Consider the following 22886-nt stretch of genomic DNA (forward strand, 5'->3'; position numbering starts at 1 on the left):
TCTGATCATGCGCGTGGCTCTTCTCTGGACTCTCTCAAGCTTCTCCACATCCTTTTTGAATTGTGGAGCCCAAAACTGGACGCAGTTCTCCAGCTGCAGCCTCATCAAGGCCGAGTACAAGGGGAGAACGACATCCCACGATTTGCTTGAGAAGCGTCTATGGATGCAAGCCAGCATTTTGGTTGCTTTACTAGCCACAGCATCACATTGCAGGCTCATGTTCAGGTACTTCATAAACAAACATAGGCATCACTTCTGTATGTACTTATACATAGTATAACCTTTATTTTTTAAAGGAAATGTTTTTATGTCTCAGGTCAAATTAGCCAGATCAAGTCCAAAGCCATTTGAATCATTCAAGAACCATATGTGGTCCTCCTATGGGCAAGTATCCTCCACCCTAGCCCAGGGCTTCAGATACTTCCAAATCCTTTGGCAGGCATCCTACACACAAGCCCAAGTCTGGAGACTTAGAGTTCAAATCCCCCTGAGTTACACTTGCCCTCAGCTGCATGGCCGCAGGAGCAAGCTAAGGAGGAGTCTCCAATTTCTATAAAGTCAGCGTGTAGCCAAAATCCTTCCACTGGAAGCTAGCCAGTGGGAAGCTAACTATGAGGATCTTGTAGGGAGCCCTGTCCACAAGCAGACGAGGGTGCAACCCTCCACTACACAGTGCCATTTTAATTGCATTACTTTGGTAAGGGTATTTCTCCTGCTACCATCAAGGTCATGGTATTTCGCCTGCCAGGTATAACCTATGTATGATATTAGTCCAAAGCCAGAATATTCATGATTTACCATATAGTTCACTGAGCTGGACCTCAACAGAGCCAAAAGTATTTTGAGCCATCATGACCTCATGGCTCAGAACTGCTCAGTATGTGCATGTACTCCAGATAACCCCCACAAAGGATCCACATGCTAATTAGCCCTCCACTCATGACTGGAACTTGGTGTTCTTATCACGACTCCTGAGATCCTCCAAAAACGTATATGCAGAAGTGCAGGGGACCCTGGTCCAGCTCTACCTCATGGAGAGTGGGGCCACACTAATCACATGCACCAAGCTGAGAGAGGGAGTGAGATTTCGGGTAAACTGTTTGGGGCCTAGTTTGGTGAAGTTTGCCACACATTTAAAGCTGGTGAAGAAACAGAAATCATTGGAAATGGGAAAGAAAGGCACAGCTCACTTGTGGGAGTGAAGAAGTCAAAGTGTATTCAATGTGTATTCATTGCGACATGAAAGAGACAGTACTGAGGGAGACTGTGCTTAATGGGCACTACCATGTATCTTATTCAAATGAACTGTACTAACCTATTCTTGTGGTATGTTCTCATCAGTATGTTTGCCTAACGTGGGTCATGTGTTTTATAGGCATGCTCAGTGTTGGCTGCATTTTAAATCAACTTTATAGTTGGCTTCCATTACTGAGCACATGCTGCTTTTAGCAACAGTTTAATGATAGACAGTTATTTAACGAGGTATCCTTGTATGCAAACTGTAAGGCAAAGAGCTTTTTTCCTCATGCTGACTGGGTGGGGGAAAAGCCTGTCTTCTATTTGAATAAATATGATACTTATTATATGTAGGGGTTATGTACACTCAATTGTCATGAAGAAGTTCTGAGGCATGAGAGCTGCTGTTCTCAAAACATTTCTGATTTTAAAAGACTGCTCAACTATGGAATTAAGGTGGTAAACACAAAGCCTCAGATTTACACTACTACCACCACCTCGGAGACCTAGATGCCAAAAGATGCTTGGATGGTAATGAGTACAATTTGCTTTAAGGAAAATTTTAACAGTAAGAGTCTTTAATATTGAAATACTGCAGCGTACAAAGGCCTTGTTTGGGACCAAAGGCCCCCCCATCTTCTAGATGCAGTATAAAACATACATGGAGACAGGGACCGTCTCAAAGCCCTGAGTCTAATTTGAAAAAGGATGTATGAAAAAGGGTGGGGGCAGGGATACAATCATACAGGCACAAATTGACACACATGCATTTAATTTTGCTAAAACATTCATTTTCACTATAATGAAGAGGTAAAATGAAAATGTTTAAACCACCTCCAGGAGACTCACCTATGGAATTGTTAAAGTAAAGAAGCTAAAACTAGTTAAAGTAAAGTTTCCTTGTTAAACATAGATGGGCACTTTGGTGCCAGCGGCTCCTGCTATCAGCAAAGAATGAGAGACAGCAGCAACAGTGGACAGTTCATCAACCTCGATGCATGACTAACTCAATGGAGAACTGTGTTTAAAATTAAAGAGCCAGAGTTCAAACATGTATGCGAGAGGGTTTTGCCTTTGAGTTAACTTGTAACAAAGCATGGCTGAGTTCAGGAGGACCCTGTCATCTTTATGTCAAAGGGATGGCTCTGCTCTTTTGTTTGCCACACTTCTCCTATACAACAGATATCTCCAATTTTATCTTTTGACTTGTCAGATCCCACAAAACTGCAGAACACAGGAAAAGTGATCCAAGTAGCTGTGCCGAGAAGGTTCACAAAAACAGTAACAGTCAACACTCTTCAACTGCAGTGAGTTACATTCTTTAATCTTTCACAGAAGCACAAGTGTAGTATGACCAACTAACAATTCTTAACACACTGAACCTCACACCAGCCCAAAATCCAACTAAAATGCGACTGTCCCAGTTAGCACCTGCCCCAGTCCTCCAAGGCATCCACCACTACACCCGAGCTGCTCCAAAACCAGTCTTGCAACTATGAACAGTTCATGGAGCAATACAGGTTACAGTGCTTACAAGAGAAGGGGAGGCATGCAGTAGCAGCCCATGGAATCCATCAAAAGGCAGGGAATTGCAATTTAGACTACCAGGCATCATGACCTGAAAGATCGGTGATGAGGAATCATGAAAATGAGATACACATATTATGGCAGATATCGCTCTTAGAATGTTTTACCTTTATTTCAGGGGTCTGTAACCCTGTATAGAGGAGCAGTCACAATACGCCCCAGCTATTCGGGGTTTGAGACTATCCTAAGTTCCTTAAACTTTCTTAGTGAAGGGTCAGGTGATGAGACAGAGCTACACTAGCAACTGTATGCAAGAATCCTTGGGTATACAATACCTGACACTGAGATGAGCCGGGTTAAGTGTTAATACTCCTGGAAGTCTCTATGTACTGGAGTTTACCTATGTTAATACACTCCTCCCCAAAGTTGAGATTTAATTAAAAGCCAAAGTGTATCCAATAATTTAATTAAAACAAGTAAGCAACACTAGGCAATCTGATAATGTATGTGTATCATCTGTTCTTCTTCAGCCCAATAAAAATGCAAGTCAGATAATGCTATTAATAAAGAGCTAGAATAAATAATGACAAGATTCCAGTCTGAGGCACTCGGCAAATTCCATTAATTTTAAGGTATTCACCTGGATCCTTCATGTATTCTGACCTCAAGCCTTCATTTGCCTAGCATGACTCCAGTGCTTTAACTTTCAATATGCTTTCAAAATTAAGTGCATTTATGCCCTGGATTTAATAGCTGTCTACACATGCTGTTGCAAATTGATTCATTATCCAACAATAACCAGGGCAATCCCTATAAAGTTTTCCTTGGTTTTAAACCTAAATAGATCAAAGCTTTACTTCCCTATACCCCACCCTATGACTTGGAAGCAGGAGGGATATTCTGAGCACTTTTTACAAGCCTTCTACCTCTGAGGAGACCAATGTTTCTCTCTCTCTCTCCTGGCTGAAGAAGGTAGTATGGAGCTTCACTCCGAGACTCCACTGGTGACTCTAAGGCTATACACTTTTGTAAGCTCACTTTCACTTCCTAGGAAAGGAGTTGCAGGGTGGGGAGGGTAAGATGCAGTTGCACTTCTTCCTTTGATCCCTGGTGCACCTAACATTTAAAACCAACTGCCTAGCAGTGGCAGCATCATTTCTATTCAGGCAGCAGTGACGGAGTCCATATTATGTTTCATTATGCTCTACCTGAATCTTTCTAAACTTTTATTCCAATACGTAGCTATGGAGTACTTTTTGTTTTTATTTTTAAATAAAATTAAAATGTGGCACTGTCATTCAGGTTTCAGGGAGAATTCTCCATGATTTGCTTCAGGTTCTATTTTTTTTTTTTAACGTAACCTGCTCTTTAACAACTTGCTCTAGCTATCTATGCAGATAACAGCATTTTCCCCACACCCCAGATTGGTGGAGGCATGGCATATGTATTAGCATACTAGGGCCTGGGCAGTTGCATGCTCCGTACAAATGGAATTTTGTTTACGAAAAGAGTTGGCACTTAAAGCACTTTTAATGCTCATGCTCAGAGTGCTTCACAAAGAATTCTTCCAGTACCTTGGTAAGGTAGGTGGCTGTAAGTCTCATTTTTCTGATTAAAAAAGGGTCAGATTGAGAAAATGACTTGCCTAAAGGCACAAAAGGAGTTGAAATGAGAAGTCAGGAGGTCTCAGGTTACCTTATTTGCATTCAAGCTCACTATATTATGCATCTATTTACCCTGTATGCATACTCTTTATTTCCTCCTTTAATGACACTGCTGGTACTTATGCAAGAGTCTTAAATTGGTTATCAGCAAGATGGTTGCTTTTCTACTACTGTAACACTCCCACAGAAGGTTTGCCCAAGGGCTTCAGGCAGGACTAACTCCAATCAGCAGTGCCAGAAGTAAGCCACTGAACATTTAAGCGGCAGTATGCCTGCAATATTCTACTTTCCTGACTTTTACAACTCTATCAGTGTAAACCTCCAAGTAAGGACCAGAGAGGTTTTACAATCCACCAATGCCACATAAAAATCAGGTGGCACTTGAGTAACAAAAGCCAAGGGCCAGATCTTATCCCACTTATAAGGTGCCTAGGTTGAATTAGATGCTAATTGTGATCCTATACTGGTAACACAAAAGGTGGATGGGTCCTCCTCCTCTTCCTGGCTGCTTTTTGTAACTTAGTCTTAAAGCTAAGATAATGGCTTGTTACAGAAGTAAGTGCTTGCAGATTTTCTCAGGGTCTTGAACAAGATGGAATACAATCATAATTAGGCACCTAAGTTCTATTAAGATAGCCAGTTGGTAGCATAGGATCTGGCCCTTTGCCTTTGTCACTAGAGACAGAAGCTGGGAATCCCAGTTACATCTCCACCATGGGAGTGCAGAAAACTCACTTATTCAGATTACTTTGCACCTTGATTTTAGATATTAGAATATAATATGTGCTTTTATGTACCATGTTGAAACCAAAACATATTGTAGAAAGGTATTCCTATAGGCAGGAAACAATGGTTGTTCTGCAACATTATTTCAGAATTATTTTTAACTAGGAGGCCTTATATAGGAGGTTACGAGTATTTTCTTCTTCTCTTTGTCCCATTTTTAAGACTAGGTTCTTGCTTGGGAATCTGGTAGACTACAGGCTTTTACCCACAAAAAATATACTGTTTATACTAGCATTTTTTGTTTTGTTATTACTGACCAGGGCTGGATTTTAAATGGCGACTGAGAGGAAATCACATTACCAACCTCCTAAGCCATCCTTGAATATCTTTTAAAAGAGACTTTTAGTACAGAAAAAAGATGCTTGGCTTACCATTTTCTGTAATTTCACACCACTCAGGAAAGCCATCATAAATCCACCACTGTTAACTGAGACCTCTACAGCCTTCAAGGCTTAAGTTTTAAAAAAATCAGTGATACTAGGGATTAGTTTATAGTGTCCAAGAGTGTAGCGTTGCAAACATTCATTATCTGTGGAGAAATACTAAGTCTCTATTATAAAATTCAGCAGTGTTTTTTGTGCCAAAAAAAGTATTTTATAGCTAAGAAAATACCTTTTTAAAATGTGCAAGCTTCATTTAACAGGTGTACTTGTCTTATCAAATCATTAATAGAGAATCCATAAATCCATATTCTGGCTGAAAAGTAATCAACCTGGAAGCTACACAGGAAAAAGAAAAGTCTCTATATCATTTTGCCATTTTTATAGACAAGTTCACACTCTAATTTTGAGTACATTCACTTGTGTTTGGCAAATCTGGCTCTCTATTCCCCTGAAATGACAGACTGATTTTCAAAACAAGCATGACCTAGTGCTTGATTTCTTGTTGCCTTACATGAAAGCTGGTATTAGAATGTAATTTAGGAGATACACTACGATTGGTAATAACTGATCTACTTGCCCAATGAACCCAATATTAAATAAATGGTCTTTTTATGCAGTCATTATCCGGCCGAAGCAGCTAAGCCACTGACGGGTCCATATAATTCTAAAGATCATCTCTGTCCGGTACACATGCCTGGTGTAATTGGCATCAAGAAATGTTACACAGGAAACCAATGTTACTCCAGTATTGTTGATTTAAAGGTTATCCAGTCAAGAGTAGTACAGAATGAGAATTCATTTTCAAATTTCTCTTCCTCACTGAAGCTTATAAAGCGTGTTGGCAATTAACAATTCCTATCACCTCTCCCAGTTCGCTGTGTGAGAAGGCTCAGAACTCGTCTTACAAATTGCTCTTTTGAAGATCAAAGGGAAGCTGAATTTGTCTGTGTGCGCTCTAGATGAGATTGTAATTTAATGGAATTTTCAGAGGAGGCTTGGCAGCGTGTTCATTTGACAGCCTCGGGGTAGAGGATTCAGGGGAGCTCTGTGACTCTTCCCTTCTGAGCTCCTTCCTTGCCTTTAATTGGCACCTCATTAGAAATTAATGAAAATGACATCCTCTGTTCTTCCTGCTCTAGGCACAGAACGCTACAAAAAGGCCCATCACAATTCATAACACATTCAATTTATATAGCAATGGCTCTTAAGCATTATTTATGAGATGTGAATTTCTTGTCAGCAGTTAATAACCTGTACAAAATGGAAGGAGAATGAAAGAAGATTGTGAATATATATATATAAAAATATCTCTCTACAGCTGAGAAATGTTGTGTTTGAGTTTAAAGAATCTTTATTGGGACTCCCTTCTCAGTAGTAAATTGTTTTGTTCTTCCCCTCTGAAAGCCCCACAGCACTGTTAAATTTGTCTGAAATTCCATGTAGTGTCAATGAAACTGGATCCACAGAGATACCCTTTTCTGGATATATGTTACAAGAGGCAGTGGAAGCAACAGAGCAGTTTGTTGATAATCTAAGATTTCTATCCTAAAGTGTAAGGACCATGCCTGGCCAAGTGCAGTGTCCTGCATGACACCCATATATCTGCTGAGGTACTTCCTTGAAGCATCATACTATTAGGGCTAGAAACGGAAACAATAGTATGAGCAATGAATATCAATTTTAGATGACCGAGATAGGGAAGGCCATATAAAAAACTTTCAGTTAATGCAACTTTACATTGCATTTGTATTGTATTTTACGTGGCTTTTACAAGGACGTGTAAACTACAAGTAACTCCTGAAGGTAAAACGGCATTGTTCAATAAACACGTCTCAATGATGCTATTCTGACACTGCAGAGAGGGTGAAGGACAAGTGAAATCTGCACTGTGTAATGGGCTGCATAGGTGTTAGCAAAAAAGACAATGTATCTATATGTGCTTCTAGACAGTTTCATTTAGTAGGAGAAATATTCAGAAGTCAGACACTGCCCATTTCAGAGAAGATGGGGAAAGATCACTGAATGCACAGGTCATCTGAACACTTACTACATGTCTGATAATAACTAGAGGAAATGCGTTAGGCCAGCCTCTGGTGGAGGCAGAATGCTCAAACTTGAGGAACTAAAGGATTGATCAAATATGACAAATACTGCCTTTGGAAATGTAGTCCCCCCCTTCCCAAAGCAACAACAAAACAGTTGCAAAAGGAAAGACACAGGTGGCTTATTTTGGAACAGCTGCCTCTTCCAGGCTCCGCTTTTGTGGCACCCTCCTACAGAAATGGCAAACATGCGGAGAATTTTCTTTAAAAAAGAATAGACAAGAAAATAAAACAAGTGCACGCAAGTTCAAAGGAGGCATACACATTTCATTACCCATTTCACTCATTCAGGGCAGTTTCTAGCATGGTAAAAGTGACTTCATGGGACAAAGAGACAACACAACTGTTGAAGAGATATTAAGCTGCCTTCAGAGCAGGCTTTCTGCTTTTTTGGCTTAATTGTTTTGACAGCTGGCACAGTATCACAAGCCAAAGCAATGAACATACATGAAGAGGCCTAAATCTGAAAATTACATCTCTGGAGCAGGGCAGATGTTTCCCAAGCCAGTCCATTTTCATCAAGTCCTCTATTTTTCTTGCAATGTCAGAGTTCTGTGCAGAGTTGCATTTTAAAACCTGCTGATATGACAGCCCAACGGTATAGAATTAAATTCAACAGAAAATCAGCAAGTAAACCAGCTCTTCATTAGATGAGACCTAGAGGGCTTCCTTGACTACTCACAGCTAATGTGACTGTGAAAGGGACTCCCTCAAAGAGAAGAAAAATATTTTATTTGAAATTGGAGTATGCTTTCCAAGCTGAAACAACGAAACTATTCTCATGGACTGGTCTGAGTTCATTAGAGAGTTATTAAAAGTTACAGCTCGACTTAACACCTTATTGATAATTCCTCATCTACCTTCTAATAAAGGCAACAGCAACACAACAGCAGTCTATTTTGAAACATAATAGAAAATTCAAAACAAGGAGCTGCCTGGCATGGGTGGAGGTAAGTTTCCCAGGTATTCTACATTAGGAACAATAAGCCTCCAATTAATCCAAGATTGTCCAACATTTTATTTTCCCTGTGTGAGACATACCACAAAGTTGCATGGTATTATTGTAATATGGTTAACCCACAGAATTTTACATTGAAAAAACCCCCACATTATATACAATGCTCATTTCCAATAGCCACAATGCCCTAAATTATCCAATGATAAACTTGTTAGTACTAGCATTAGGGCTACAAAAATTACTGTCTCCTACCTAAAAGTTGAGATGGTTTCCAGTGGCTTTTAACTTGGCCAACATACAATCCCAAACAATGCATTTGCTGTTGTGTAGGAGGCACCAGTGGCCGAAAAACCCTCTTCAGATTTTAGTCTTGCTGTATGCACACAAGTATCCAACAGATCTATGTGCAGCTGTGATAGCCTTGCAATAATTCCTTTTCTCCTGTCCCCACACTGCATTCATTTGTGCCTTTAACCCCCTTACCTGCTTTCTATGCAATACCATTATGGGAACTACTTCTAAAGGATAAACTGAGCGGCTTCCACATCCTTTTTCCTTTGCTGCAATTAAGAACGGAATCAGAAATTTAAGACCAGAGTGGTGCAATGTCCAGAACCTGCAGCATCAGCCCTGGACCAGTGTTAAGCATGAGGTTCTGCATTATGAAAAATCCTTCCTGGGTACAGACACTTGTTTCACTGGACAGTTTGACAGCACAATCTCTAGTGTGAGGTAAAACATGAAGTACCTATTGCTAATTGTAATGGCTTGCAAAGTAGCAATTGTATCACTAGAACACTCTGATTCATAGGTCTTAAGTGAATAAAACATGTTTAAATACACTTAAGTTTTCCCCTACCAATATGGCCACATAATCATGACTCAAGCAACCTGACTTCACATGCAGAAGAATAAAACAAATTAGCTTGCTTTAGAAAATGATCTAGTTAACTTGTCAACATACAGTTTTTGTCACAAGAGACATAATTTTGTCATTAGAGAAGTAATGGTATAGATCAGTTGTGCTCAAGCTTCTTGCCCTCTGGGCTGGATTGGCAGTGCCTGGTCTCTTAGTGGGCTGGATCTGGTATGTAGGGCAGGAGTGGCAGGACCTGATTTAGTCGCATGGAAGGGGGCAAAGGGCAATTCAGCCCCATCCCAGTGTTGTACACTGAGACACTAAAATTACACAATTAATTTTTTCTCCATACTTGCAGCAGTTTTCTTACTTTAATATTAAGGATTTTTTTTTTTTCTGTGGGGCACTTGCAAGCTCCTTCATTCAGAGACAAGCAGTTTGAGAACAGCAGTTTCTGCACCCATCATCCTGGGCGAAGAGAATCTTCTAAGTTGTCACTGATAAGGCAGGGCTTCCATAGGTTGCTAAATATCTTACCACATACTTCACTGTGAAAGTCCAGATTGAATTCTTTACCATTTTAACTTTATGGCCTATCTACATTACCGCTTTTGATTTTATACCGTTTGATGGCCTGTTTGATTTTTAACAAGGGTCTCTGTATACCCCTATAATTACTAGTCAATCAGGATAACAGACCATGTTTCATAGTTTCTAGGGTTGGAAGGGACCTGAGCAGATCATCTAGTCCGACCCCCTGCCATGGCAGGAAAGAGTACTGGGGTCAAACGACCCCAGCAAGGTGTTCATCTAACCTCCTCTTAAAGACCCCCAGGGTAGGAGCCAGCACCACTTCTCCTGGACGTTGGTTCCAGACCTTAGCCGCCCTGATCGTGAAGTAGCGCCTCCTGATATCTAACCTAAACCTACCCTCTGCCAGCTTGTGACCGTTATTCCTGGTCACTCCTGGCGGTGCTCTGGGGAACAGTGACTCCCCCAATGCCTGCTGATCCCCCCTGACTAGTTTATAACAGGCCACAAGATCCCCCCTCTTTTGGAGGCTGAACAGGTTCAGGTCCCGTAGCCTCTCCTCGTAGGGGCTGCCCTGCTGCCCCCGATCATACAAGTGGCCCTCCTCTGGACCCTCTCCAGGATTAAGCTTTAAGTAAGTTGGAGTATGGTCAGAGCAAATTTTAGTAAAGGGAAAAGTGACTCTGAGACAAAAACAGCTTCCTGTGTAGTTCTTGTTTTCATCACACATTTCATACTGAAGACAGAACCCCCAAGCTGTCTCTGTATAACTGGTCCAACCAATACTTTTTCCTCCCAGTGTGCAATACTCCACATATTGCAGGTGCCAGTTTGGGTGCAAGTCATTTGGGCATTTCATTCCCTTGTTGAGACAGGCTTTGTATGATAAACGCAAACCTAGCTGATACCATTTTTGTGCATCGTTTGTGCTATATGACAAGAGTTACTACATAGATAAAACTTGTTTTCTTTTCTTTTTTTTAATCTAGCCTTATGCTGCTATTACAAACTGATTTCAAATACAGTTGTACTTGTATGGATGAGAATTTCTCCCATGGTGTCTAGCCACATTCACTGTTCTTCCTTAAAAATCAGTTATATGCAATATTACAAGTTCCAGCTGAGTTCTCTGAATGAGAAAAGCCAGTAGTCAGTATATGCAATAGTATCTCTCCCACTCTCAACTCATATAGCTGAATGATTTAATCAATTTATGGAAGTCACCTATGGGATAAATTATGTAGAGTGATGTCTGGTGCATTATTAGGAAGTTTTTGGAAAGTTAGACACATCTAAAGATAAGATTTTTACACAGAGGAAAAGAAGTGCCATATAGTTTAGATGCACAACAGGGATGCATTTCTGCTCTAGGCTTTGCAGCAGACTTGTGTGATTTGCAGACTCTTTCACCTGTAAAATAGGTAAAACATTCACCTACCTCACAGGGATTTCTGGGGATAAATTCATTAATTCTTGTAATATTCTTCAAAAGCCTTTGATAAAAGGCTCAAATCAGGAGAGAGTATTATAATGAAAATGAGCCTGACAACTCACGTTTGCAACCAGCAACAACTATATCCTCTCTCAAAGATTATCTTTATATGCTTTGAATGCAACTGTTCCCTTTTCCCAGCCATGCAATGGATCTTCATGTCACTGGGTATGAAAACTTCATGTTAACAATACTGATACAGAACACTTACCACAGCGACATGATCCCAGTTCCTGCTGTACTAGCTCCAGTTTTGTTTGGCACTGGAAGCACCTGCGTCTGCTCTTCTGTTTAGATCGACTGGTTTCCTCAGGCCTGTCATTACTGTCCTCCAGTAGTCGTGGCCGTTTCACAGGAGAAGCCTCACTCTCCGACTGTGAATCTGTCGTGTTCAGAACAAGCATTTGGGGAAAAATGTTAGCGTACCCTTGTTGAGGCTCCACTCTGGATAGACTGAAGGCATAGATACTGCTTTCAGCTGGGGTCACTTGCAAAACTATACTCTTCCCACTCTATGGCATAGCTACATGTTTTAATAGTCAAAACAGGCACCAAATGAAAACAATTATGTTTGTTTCTTACATGGGAACTCTCCTGGCTCACAATACTGAATATGAAATGAACTGAATAACTCCTCCCGGCAATGGTTGGGTTGCACACAGATTCACGGGAAGCACACACCATTCTAAACAATTGCAAGCTTCATTTTTCATCTCATTTAGTTTCTCCTACATGACTATTCCCTCTACACAAACTAACTGAACAAGGCTTCTGTTGAAAAACAAATGAAAGCAGGTTCAGCCTATTTTCTAGCAGGGTTGAACAGAGTTGGTTTTTTTTTTTTTTTTTTTTTTTTTTTTAAGGCACAGCATGCTAGCTGCAGTTCAGATAACTGAAGGCAGTGCATGAAAGCGCCATACTGTGCCTCTCTCTCTCTACAAGGATAACAATCTAAATGTAAATGATTATACACCAACAATATAAACTAAACCCAACATGTACGTGCATGCTACAGATGCAAAACACTCTTGGAAACACTTTTTTAACCAGCCACAACACCACTTGCATTAATAACCTTATTTTATATAAAATTTCCTTTTTATTACTGTGAAAGGGAAAGACAGGAAAAACATACTCCTCAGAGGACACAATCAGCAGATGTTGCATTTAGCAACATACTTACCCTAAGAATGAGAAAAAATTAAGGTGCTGGACTGGGCTTGTTATTACACTTTGTTACAACTGTAATGGTGTAATAGAAAAGTGGAAGATAAATGACACCACTCTCAAAGTTGCTACCTTGAACACTCTTCATAAAACCACCTTTCAGAGTTTTATGTCAGTGAAGGCATGCATTGCAGGTGAGATGGTATTTTCCAATGGAGAAAATGCCTGTTTGGGTCTGCATTACAGAGAGAGAAAAGTGTGCTCCCAGATGATGTGTAGAAAGTAGTCCTACCCCTTTGTTAGACTCAAGGCACCCCTCCATAACTTTTGTGAACCGAATAGAATGCCATTTCAAAAGCTGATTTTTTATTACAGTGCTTACCTCCTTGCAGAGGGGCCAGGCAGTGGGCTTTGGGGTGTGTAGCTAGGCAGGGAGAGCCAAAGCCTGCTCTTACCTGTTTTAACTCCTCATGCCTGGAATTCATTATCATCTTATCCCCTCACATTTGCTTATCTCTTGCCACGCCTTTACATAATCTTACAGCACTTTGGGGTATCCTGGCATCCTGGTTGCAAATGACTGTCCTGGCACATTAACCCTATCAGAAACCTAGATGCCCACCTTCATGCTTTTGGTAGGGTTGCCCACAGGCTGCCAGTTGGACACATGCAGGCTGGGAAGGGTTAACATGCAGCTCTAGGCTCTCACCCACCCACTGCTGCCCCCATTGCTCCAGCTGCAGCAGCAACCAAGTCTTGGGGCTCCCCACCCACTCCTGGCTTCTGCGTCCTGCCCCCACCACAGGGGACAGGTGGGGCAGTGTGGCACAACCGTAGTGCAGGAGCAGCCCTCAGGTTAGAGGATCCATGCCGTGTATAGTGCAGCAGGTGAGCCTAGGGCCAAGGAGCTGAAGGTGAGGTAGAGGGGAGGGAGGAGGAGGAATGGAAGGGGCCCGACCCATGCATACCCACTGGTGTAGGTACTGCTGGTGCATCTCCTGGGTGTACAGTCCACAGCCTCTTAGAAGCTGAAGTTGGATAACACTGCTTTAGGTATTTTGGAGGCAGGGGGCTTTCAGGCCAGTTTTTGCTCTGCTATCTGGCTCACCTAGGCCAGAAAAGACATGTTCTCTTTCCAGTGCTGTCAGATGCGGGAGACTGTTACTCCCAAACCCACAACAGAACCAAAATCATCTTTAGAACAGTAGCTCCTCTTCTCCTCCTTTCATTTCTGCAGCCACAGTACCCCTTTCTACTCAACCTCCATCTCCAAGGATTCCAGCACAAGAAACAAAGCACCCTTTTTCCTCAACAAGAAATATGTTATTTGAGCAATATTTTGAGGAGCAAGCAGCTCTGGCTTAACAGGTATGGACATGTTGAATGGATACATGTGCGCACACACATTTATTTGTCAGTGCTGTAAACAATGGAAGACAATTCTGATCACTTCCTGGTAGGTAGTGAAAATGGTTCTCTCCTGGGTACACTAGAAAGAACAGAAGTACCATACTAGGTCAGACCAATGGTCTAGCTAGCCCAGTATCCTATTTAAGACAGTGGTAGTAGCAAGTGCTTTAGAGGAAAAGCATATGAACAGGGTACATCTAGTGATCTATCCCGAATTATACCCCCTTCCTGGTATCCACCATCATTGGTTCAGAGATGCCAGAGGATACATTCCTGACTGCTCTGTTTAATAGCTATTAATGAATCTATCTTCCATGCATTTGTCTAGGAAGCTGTTTGCACTCCTATTTCAAAGAAAACCAACTGTAATATTGTTGCAATAGGCTGAAAGATGAGATGCACAAAAAGTTTGCCTTGTCTTAGTGAAACCAATTGAAACAAAAAATGCATTCAGCAAACACTCCCTGATAGGACTCTGGCCTATCAAACAGCTTTAAAGTCTATTTTAAAGATCTGCTGTGTGTTTTACTATGATCACTTTCACTCTGTGTTAACTGAATGAGTTGGAAAAGGAAGTTTCCACCCATATGAATTATACATGTGGAGGGCCAAATTCAATGCCCTCCACATAGCCCCAGTATGTTTGGTTCTGTGCAAAAGCTGAGGAAGAAAATCATCTCCCAGGCAACAGAGCTACACTGTAGGCTGAGCAAATCAGCTAAAAACACCCTCATTATTTTCCTATTGATTACTATCGACTCCTCTCTATAGTCTTCTGTCTATCCAGGTCAGTCCTTTTCCTTGCCAACTTTAGATTGTTCTATTAAACCCTATCAACCTCACCTCGAAAAAGCTCCATTGACTTCTCCTTGCCCACCATATACAGTTTAAACTGACCTGCTCTTCATGCTGTTAAATGTATATGAAACTATTTTCCCCACATGGCAGACATGGTCTCATACTGTTCTCCTCAAAAAAAGCCATTGATGAGAAACTCATTTCTTTTTCTCACTAGTCTTTATACTTTCTCCCAAGCTGACCCCAATATAGAGGCCAAATATATCTGCCTTCTAGAAAAGGTTCTCACATCACATTAATATCCTACATAAAGTTTTGCTATTTCTGAGAAGCTCACAACTGAAAGCATCACATTGTATCTAAAGTGGCTACTCCTGAGCATCTAAATGCACCCATTGCCAGTCTTCTGGATTGGACTTGTAGGGCACTGCACATGATGCTGGGGATGAACACATGACAAAAAAGGGATTAGGGCTTGGATAACCCTGAGCCTAGGACTTGTTCTCTCTCTGTATGCTCAGTTATGACAATGAAGCAAGCTATCTATTAATGTAGATACGGAAGAGGAAGACACAGCTGATGAATATTTGCAGTTATAGAACCACAAGTCCCAGATCATCTCAAACCAACTCCATTCAGCAGCGCAGGAGTAGTTCCATGTGACAGTCCTTTTCAGCAGGCTACTAGAAGCTCAGGCTCAAGAGCAGCAAACCTGTACCAGCTACAATGACCTTAAGTTCTCCTAAAAAAAAGAAAAAAACCACGCTTGGCTAATTTCTAAAAGGCAACACACTTCATATGCTAGCAGTTCACTGCACATGTGAACACAGAAGCCCAGTTAATGTTATGCTCACCAAAGTCTACTGCAGTACACTTCATTGCTAGAGATGGGGATAACAGGAACCGCACCACCTGCCATGTATTCATCACTTTGAGTGATAGCTACACTGCTGTTTTAACATGGTTGCCTCATACACTTCTGTAGAGCTCACCAGCAATTCTGGTTCTCCTCAGCAGGCAATTTGGCATTTTAGATTAAATTGATGGAATGAATACTGGTCTCTTGGTTTATTATGAAGTCTGCATGAGGAATTCAAATGTGTGCATCAACCACTGTCTAATTAGTTAATGAAGCTATGTGCCATGGAGTTAGAGAAGTTAGAGAAGCAGCCACCCAAGGTCAGGCTTGTAATCGTATAATTAACTAAATTCAAATATTTAAACATTTCCTGTCTATTAGTAAATGACTAATCAAATATTCAGATAAGGTGATTAATATGGCAGAAAAGAAAGAAAATTTAGAAATAAAGACTCTTAGATGCGCACATCTCCCTGGCATGGATTAAACAACATTTGTTTGCTTGTTGTTTGCTTAATTTTAGAGGACAGTAGTGAGTTTTTTAATTCTTTGTTTAGCATACTGAGCTAGGATTATAAAAAAACTGTACAAACACAAGCTAAGTATGACCACAAGCAATACAGCTAAACATTGATAACCTCATTTTATGAATGGGAAAACAAAGCAGGGAGCTGATACACTTACAGTGCATGCAGGAATCAAGATCAGAATGCAAACTTTCTGATTCAACTCTGTGCTCATTTCCTCCTGATCACCTTGCCTTCTAAAAGACTGAACTAAAACATACACTTAAGCGTCACAGAGGGATGGAGTGCTAACAGGGAATGGAAGCAGCTTATATATGTTTTTACTGAGGGGACAGCAAAACTTTGGAACTGAGTATGTTTGTTATCATAATGAAGAGCTTGCAGGATAAATCTGATTCAGCCACAAAAGCCAAGAGTAAATTTTCCTTGCTAGCAATTAAACAATCAGGAAGGGCTACCGAAAATGTGATGCCTTCCAGCATGCTGAAATGCTCTCACAAAAGGAAGATGGTGTTTGACCTGCAGATAAAGGGCACGTCTTTCATGTATTTTCACATGCATTTTGGATGTCAGTGGTGCTCTTACCTCTGACTATACTCAACAGAAAAAGGCAGAAGAAAGGTTTATTTAATTGCAGGCATAAAAAACACAAAAACTGTTTTCTCATAAAGGAAGTGAGGAAAACAAACAGTATCGAAGTGAACTGTCCACAAGACCTACTAGGCACATCTCGCAGCCAGAAGAATGCATCACTCTGTCCCCCCACCTCTCCCGCTAAATACAATTCTAACGTTCACAGGTGGGAAATATGGATTTGTTAAATCTACATCCAAGGACACAGACTCTTCTAATTGTACCTTCTCTGTCAAACTCATATTTGAAAGTTGGAGAAGGCTGGTAATTTAGGAGAGCAAGCTTTAAATTGGAAGCTTGAGTGGAACCAACAAATAGAGCAATGTTCTTAGAAATTCTGTTTGGTCTCTAACAGAATCTCACATTTGTTCCTTACTGCCACTGTTCTTGTCTTCATTACTCATGTTCTCCCCCCATAATTTCCAAATAAATCGTGTCAGGACTGTCAGATCTGAATCCCAATCTCTCTTAATCTCCTGCCACGGCAGTTTGCAGGCTGCACACACATGGCTTCACTAACAATCACTATGGCTTTTGCCTGACACTTCAGGAGGACTATTAGCCCAGCAGACATGTATTCTTAGAAAACATATAGGGGACGGGAGAAAGGAAGGGAAAGGAGCGGGAGAAGGAAGCCATTTTCCCTTACTTCTTAGAATCAGATGAATCTGTTTAATTTCTGGCTTGATGACAGCTTTTGAGGCACTCAAATCAGGTTTTGGGGGTTTTTTTTAGAACCCATCACACTCTGACAGATTGACATTTATGATCGCAACTGCCTGTGCAAACATCTGTAAGAACAATAATTAATGAACTCTCACACATCACTGCCATCTCTCCTCTAACCATTTTAAAAGGAGTTTAAGCTGTTAAAACCTCTGTCCATGAAGATCCCAAAAACACAACCCATAAGACAAAGAAGTCTGAGAGATCTCATGGGTATTTTTTTTAAACTGGTCTGTTTTTTGATGAGGGGTTATACAGTGTTCTGGTGTGCTGAACAACATATTGGGAACTTCTAAAAGGGAAACAGCCTCATTACCTAATTTTTACTGTTGCATTCACTGAATTTCCCCCACCCAAAAATGTTTTTTGTTGTTGTGTTTTTTCTAAACAAAGCTAAAACAACTGAATGTTCAAAACTTATTGTCCTTGTTTGTTGCTGCTGAAGAAGCAACATTTGGAGTTGAATTAAGGGGACTGGGGCTGGCAACAACTGTGGCTATTTTCTCCCTGTCTTCTACCCACATGGTACTGTGGCAATGAGAGTTTGTTTTAAAATTCTGGCATTACATTATGGTAAGCATTCCTTTAATCTACCTAGAAAATACATATTTTAGTGTGCCAGAGTTTTCTACAATCTAAATAGTTACTTAATATTATTCAAATATATTTTTTCCTACGACTACATAAACGCGCATTCGGCTCTTGTAGAACTTCACACTCCTCTTCACATGACATATTTCAAAGAGTGTTTATTAAAACCATTTTATATATGAACTCCACCATAAATCATTTTTAATCTATGATTTGTTGTGTAACAGTAAATGCTGGAAAACATGTTAGCAAAAAAAGCCATTTTAATTTGTGAGTGAGCTTTTTATTTTCCCTTTCTTCTGACTTGCAACACAAGGTAGGTTGTGCAGAAGAAACTGCATAGTGTGTGGTTGCTCATGAAGTTAAGATACCCTAGATGCTCTTATACAAGTCTAAATCAATAAGCCAGTTGTTCTGACAACAAAAGCAGTGCAAGTAGACATTTACATAATACAATTTAAAACAGCACAGACATATTTAGTACAAGATATTGGCTTTGAGAACTAGTTTTGATTATAAAACTAAAAAGCTGCTGTGACTCATGCACAAGGGACAGAGTTAAGGTTATGTGCAAGAACCTAATTACTTGTATGTGTTGAATTTTGAAATTAAAACATTCTCGGTTTCAAACAATGTTAACAACGAACAGAATAAATGGTAGAAAACAACAGCACAGTGCAAAATAAATCATGAGGAAATATTTGGTTTAAGTAAAATACTATTTTTTTAAAATATGAAATTTGTAAATGTTGATAATCCTTGTTACAATTATTCAACTAAAATAGGAAGGGATCTGGTTTAACATCCTGTGTCTGGCTCATCCTTAGCCTTCGTTTCCCATAACCATTTTCACTGAGGTCATGGCTGTCTTTAATTAATTTCCTAAACATCTTTACTTACAGACGCAACTGATTTGATCAACGTACATGTTTAAATTCAGCCAATCACCTGTATTACATAATGCCTTTGATGGATTAATAGAGTGGATTTCAATTAGTTCAAGTATTTTACAAGGCAATAACCACTTAAACTGTTGCCAGGTGAAGAGAAACTGACCTTGCCTTTTTTATTTTAAAAAGACGGTCAGAATCACTCTGGTTCACTTTCCCCAAGACCTGAGAGTGAGGAAATTTGTAAATCTCCAGAAGCCAGAGTTACAGAGCCATTCTGAAGGTGACAGAACATGGAAAGACTTCTCAAGTATTCAGTTTAGTACCTGTTGTCTGTTACATTTCTGGGTGTGTATAGTCAAGATTACTAGGAACAGCTGCCAGCTGCAAATACTTGCATCTATCATAACCATCAGTGATTGACAGGCTCCGTGCTGAGCTTGTGATGAACCGTGATCAGCTTGGGCAATTTATCCAATGTGAAATTCCATGGTAATCCAGAGAGGAAGTTAGTGCACTTGGGAAAATGCAAGTTGCAGCATTTGGGAAATCTAACGCTAAGGGACTTTGCACTTAAGATTATCAACAAGCAGATGCATTTGAAGCAGCTATGCCAGTCTGTGACTTATCATCAGGCTTTGGAAAAGCAGGAGATATGTTTTTTCATACTGATCTATTTGCTTTTTAACAACACATTAAATATGCTCATGAAAAATGACAAAAATAACCTTTAGACTGAAGATTAGATGTTTACTTTTTTCATTAACAAAAACAAATATTACAGCTGTTTTAAAAATAAAGTTTTAAATATACCAGATCACAAAATAATTTATAAAACATACTAAACACTCCCTTTAAGTGGAAGTTTTAGAGAAGGGGAACCACCAGAATTACAGGTGGTTCCAAATAGCTGAGACAGGACAGGCAAAATAGCAATCCATAAATACAAAAAGGGAACTATATAGTTAAAAAAAAAAAAAGAGATAGATAGATACAAGATCAGTCAGATAGAATGGCAGAGAGTTTTGAAAAGCTTTTGAGTGCCATCAGATGCATCATTCACATCCCAGCCATCCACTTTATTTAACAAGTACCAGGCACTGTAAGATCCAAAGGCCCTCCTCATTGGGCTATAGAATCCAGTTCCCTCTTGCTTGCTTTCTCTCTAGCCCCAATATTCTTGCATTTCTACCTGCAAAGGGGAAGATCTGCCTCTACCCTGGTGATTGGAGCACTTTCCTGTGAGGTGGATGTGGGTTTGAATCCTCTCAGGCTGAAGAGGGCCTCAAATTCAGGTCTCCTGGTCTCCCAAATATTGGGAAAAGTACTCTAATGACATTGCTCATCTTATAAGGTAGGTAGAATAAAGTAATAATGACCACTGAACTCAGTACAGTCTCTAGGTGTGCTCAAACCACCTCCATCAAATTGGATCCCTGCATAGTGTAGGTGCAGGGACACAACTTTAACTGGGTAATTGTGCAGTTACCTTAAGACCAGTTACACATGCAAAGTAGCTATCACACAATGAAAAGCTCCAACCAGCTATAAAGTCAGACCTCAAAAATGTGGACTAACTTTGTAGCGTGTTGCTATTGGGCTTTAATTTGCATATGTGGCAGGGTTTCCCCTGTGACTGGGAGCCCCGCCAGCTGGCAGGGCTCCCAGCCACAGGGGTGCACCATGCCCAGTGTGAAACCTCTGAACCTTGGTGGGGTCACAGCTGCCATGATCCCCAAGGCAGGGTGTGGGAAACCCTGGGGCTCTTTGTCCCTGCTATGCCGCACATGCAGTCAGGACTGAAAATTGTCACAAGTGATGGGGGTCCCAGTCCCGACTGCACTTCATGTGCAACTGACAACTGAAGTGAGGCACAACTGGGACCAGGAGCCCCATCAGTTGCAGGTTCTCATGGTCCTGGCTGCATGTGGCCCTGCAGCTAGAAGCCCCCTCAAAAAGAGCTCCCAACCATGGGAGCCTGCTTCTTGCCAGTACAGAGGAAGCCCAGGATCAGGCTCCCCTTACTTGGCAATAAGGTGCAACTGGATGTAATGTGCAGTCCCACAATCATGCCTCCTGCCATGCTCATGTGACATAAGGCAAGATTGAGTGGCTCATGAACTAGATCCAATTGCGCTTCTACTTGTACATGTACAGGGGATCTAAGAGGGTCTTTGGCAGGAAGCTGAGCTGAGCACATCTCAGTACCTGTCAGCATGATAGCACTTCACTAACTGCACAGTAGCTGACCTACTGGTGCCCAAGTAGATTTTCTGACAAAAAAAAATTGCTGCTTAGATGGCCTTGCAGACAGTTTTGGTGAACTGCTGTCCTGGACTTAGGGCCCTAAATTTCTCTTTGTCAATCTCACCTTGGATACATTTACTTATATGAACAAGATGGTATGTTATCGTTCACTATTCACAGACACACAAAGAACAGTCAGCATACATCTATTTCTGCTGCTATTGAAGTTAATGGGAAAACTCCAATATGTTGTGTAGTTCTCATACTGTACACGTGAGAATGGAAAAACTGGCTGCTGTATCATAATCTGTATATAAACTTGAGAACAATGTAAAGAGGCAACTCCTTTCAATCCAATATACTGAATTGTGTGTGTAACCTATCCATGTCCTCACTAATCAGCAGGTGGCCAGTATGCAGGGAGCTAATTTTTCAGACTAATAATCAAAAAGAGGTTCTATGTATATACTACATGCTCTGGTATTTTAAGGGATTTTTTATTTAATAAGTTGAGGCTAAAAACAGATGCTTTTTTGTTGCAGCGTCAGCTGTGCTAGAACGTGTTCCAGCAAAACTGATCTACCTGATAAGCAAAAATAGATGATGTTGTTGCCCCGCACAGTCAGACCCCTGCTGCTCTTGGGGCTTCAGGGCCCTGACCCTGTGGCACAACAGCCCCAGGTGCTCTGCCTTGACCTAGGGCACAGCAGCTTGAAAACATGTCCTGGGACTCCTCCATAAGGGGATTGCCGCATTACCACTTCCTGACCCAGAGTGCAGCCCCTGCAGAGAAATGCCTGGGGGATGTGTTGGCAAGTGCATAAGGATGGAACTCCCATGAGGCATTCTTTGCTTCACGCTTGCAGATCATGCCCCAAGTCAGGACACAGCAGTCTGAGACATTCAGTACACACAGGATCAGGCCCTTGAAGCCCTGGGAGGGCCTGCCTAGGGTGGCCGGAGACAGCAGGTAGCTCTGGGCTGCCCATACTTTCCTGCCATAAAACAAACACATTTGCCACAAAAAAGCAAAACAAATTTATAATGCCTATCATCACAGCCACAATTTGGGGTATTCCAGTGTGACAAGGGGCATGAATGTCTGCTTGCTTGGGGTTTGTGCCACCATAAAAATGTTTATGGCAAAACAAAGGTCTATTTCCAGACTGATTCTTCCTTCCCCACCACATTAAGATAACAAAGGATTTCCAAGTCCAAGCCACAAATGCAACAAAGCAAGAGCTGTGAAAAGCTCTTTTGATTGCTACCAAGGAAATTATGAAACACTTCAGTGGAGCCTCTTCAAAATACAGTTGTTGAAAATGTACAAAATGAGATTCTCTCTTCACGGGCTGCTGTGCCTGCTTAATGTAAAGAAAAAAATGTATGAGCTCTTAATTTTGAAAAAAATTCTATTTAATGCATTTGAGAACAGAATCTGAAATTAAATGGATGGTTTGCTTTCAAAGCGTTTGTTTCCTATTCAGTATCATCTTTCAA

At 40.9% G+C, this 22886-nt stretch overlaps 1 protein-coding gene across 2 annotated transcripts in view; it reads right to left on the reverse strand.

Annotated features, from left to right (window-relative positions):
* ZFAND3 (zinc finger AN1-type containing 3) overlaps window positions 1-22886 on the reverse strand; it is a 188890-nt gene that overhangs the window by 19131 nt on the left and 146873 nt on the right. For both annotated transcript variants that reach the window (XM_019549630.1, XM_019549631.1), the window contains one exon: window positions 11750-11920. In XM_019549630.1, the coding sequence (XP_019405175.1) occupies window positions 11750-11920 (171 nt within the window). The remainder of the gene's footprint in view (window positions 1-11749; window positions 11921-22886) is intronic.

Source organism: Crocodylus porosus, unplaced genomic scaffold (assembly GCF_001723895.1).
Source record: "Crocodylus porosus isolate Cpor-Errol unplaced genomic scaffold, CroPor_comp1, whole genome shotgun sequence".
NCBI classification, from domain to species: domain Eukaryota; kingdom Metazoa; phylum Chordata; order Crocodylia; family Crocodylidae; genus Crocodylus; species Crocodylus porosus.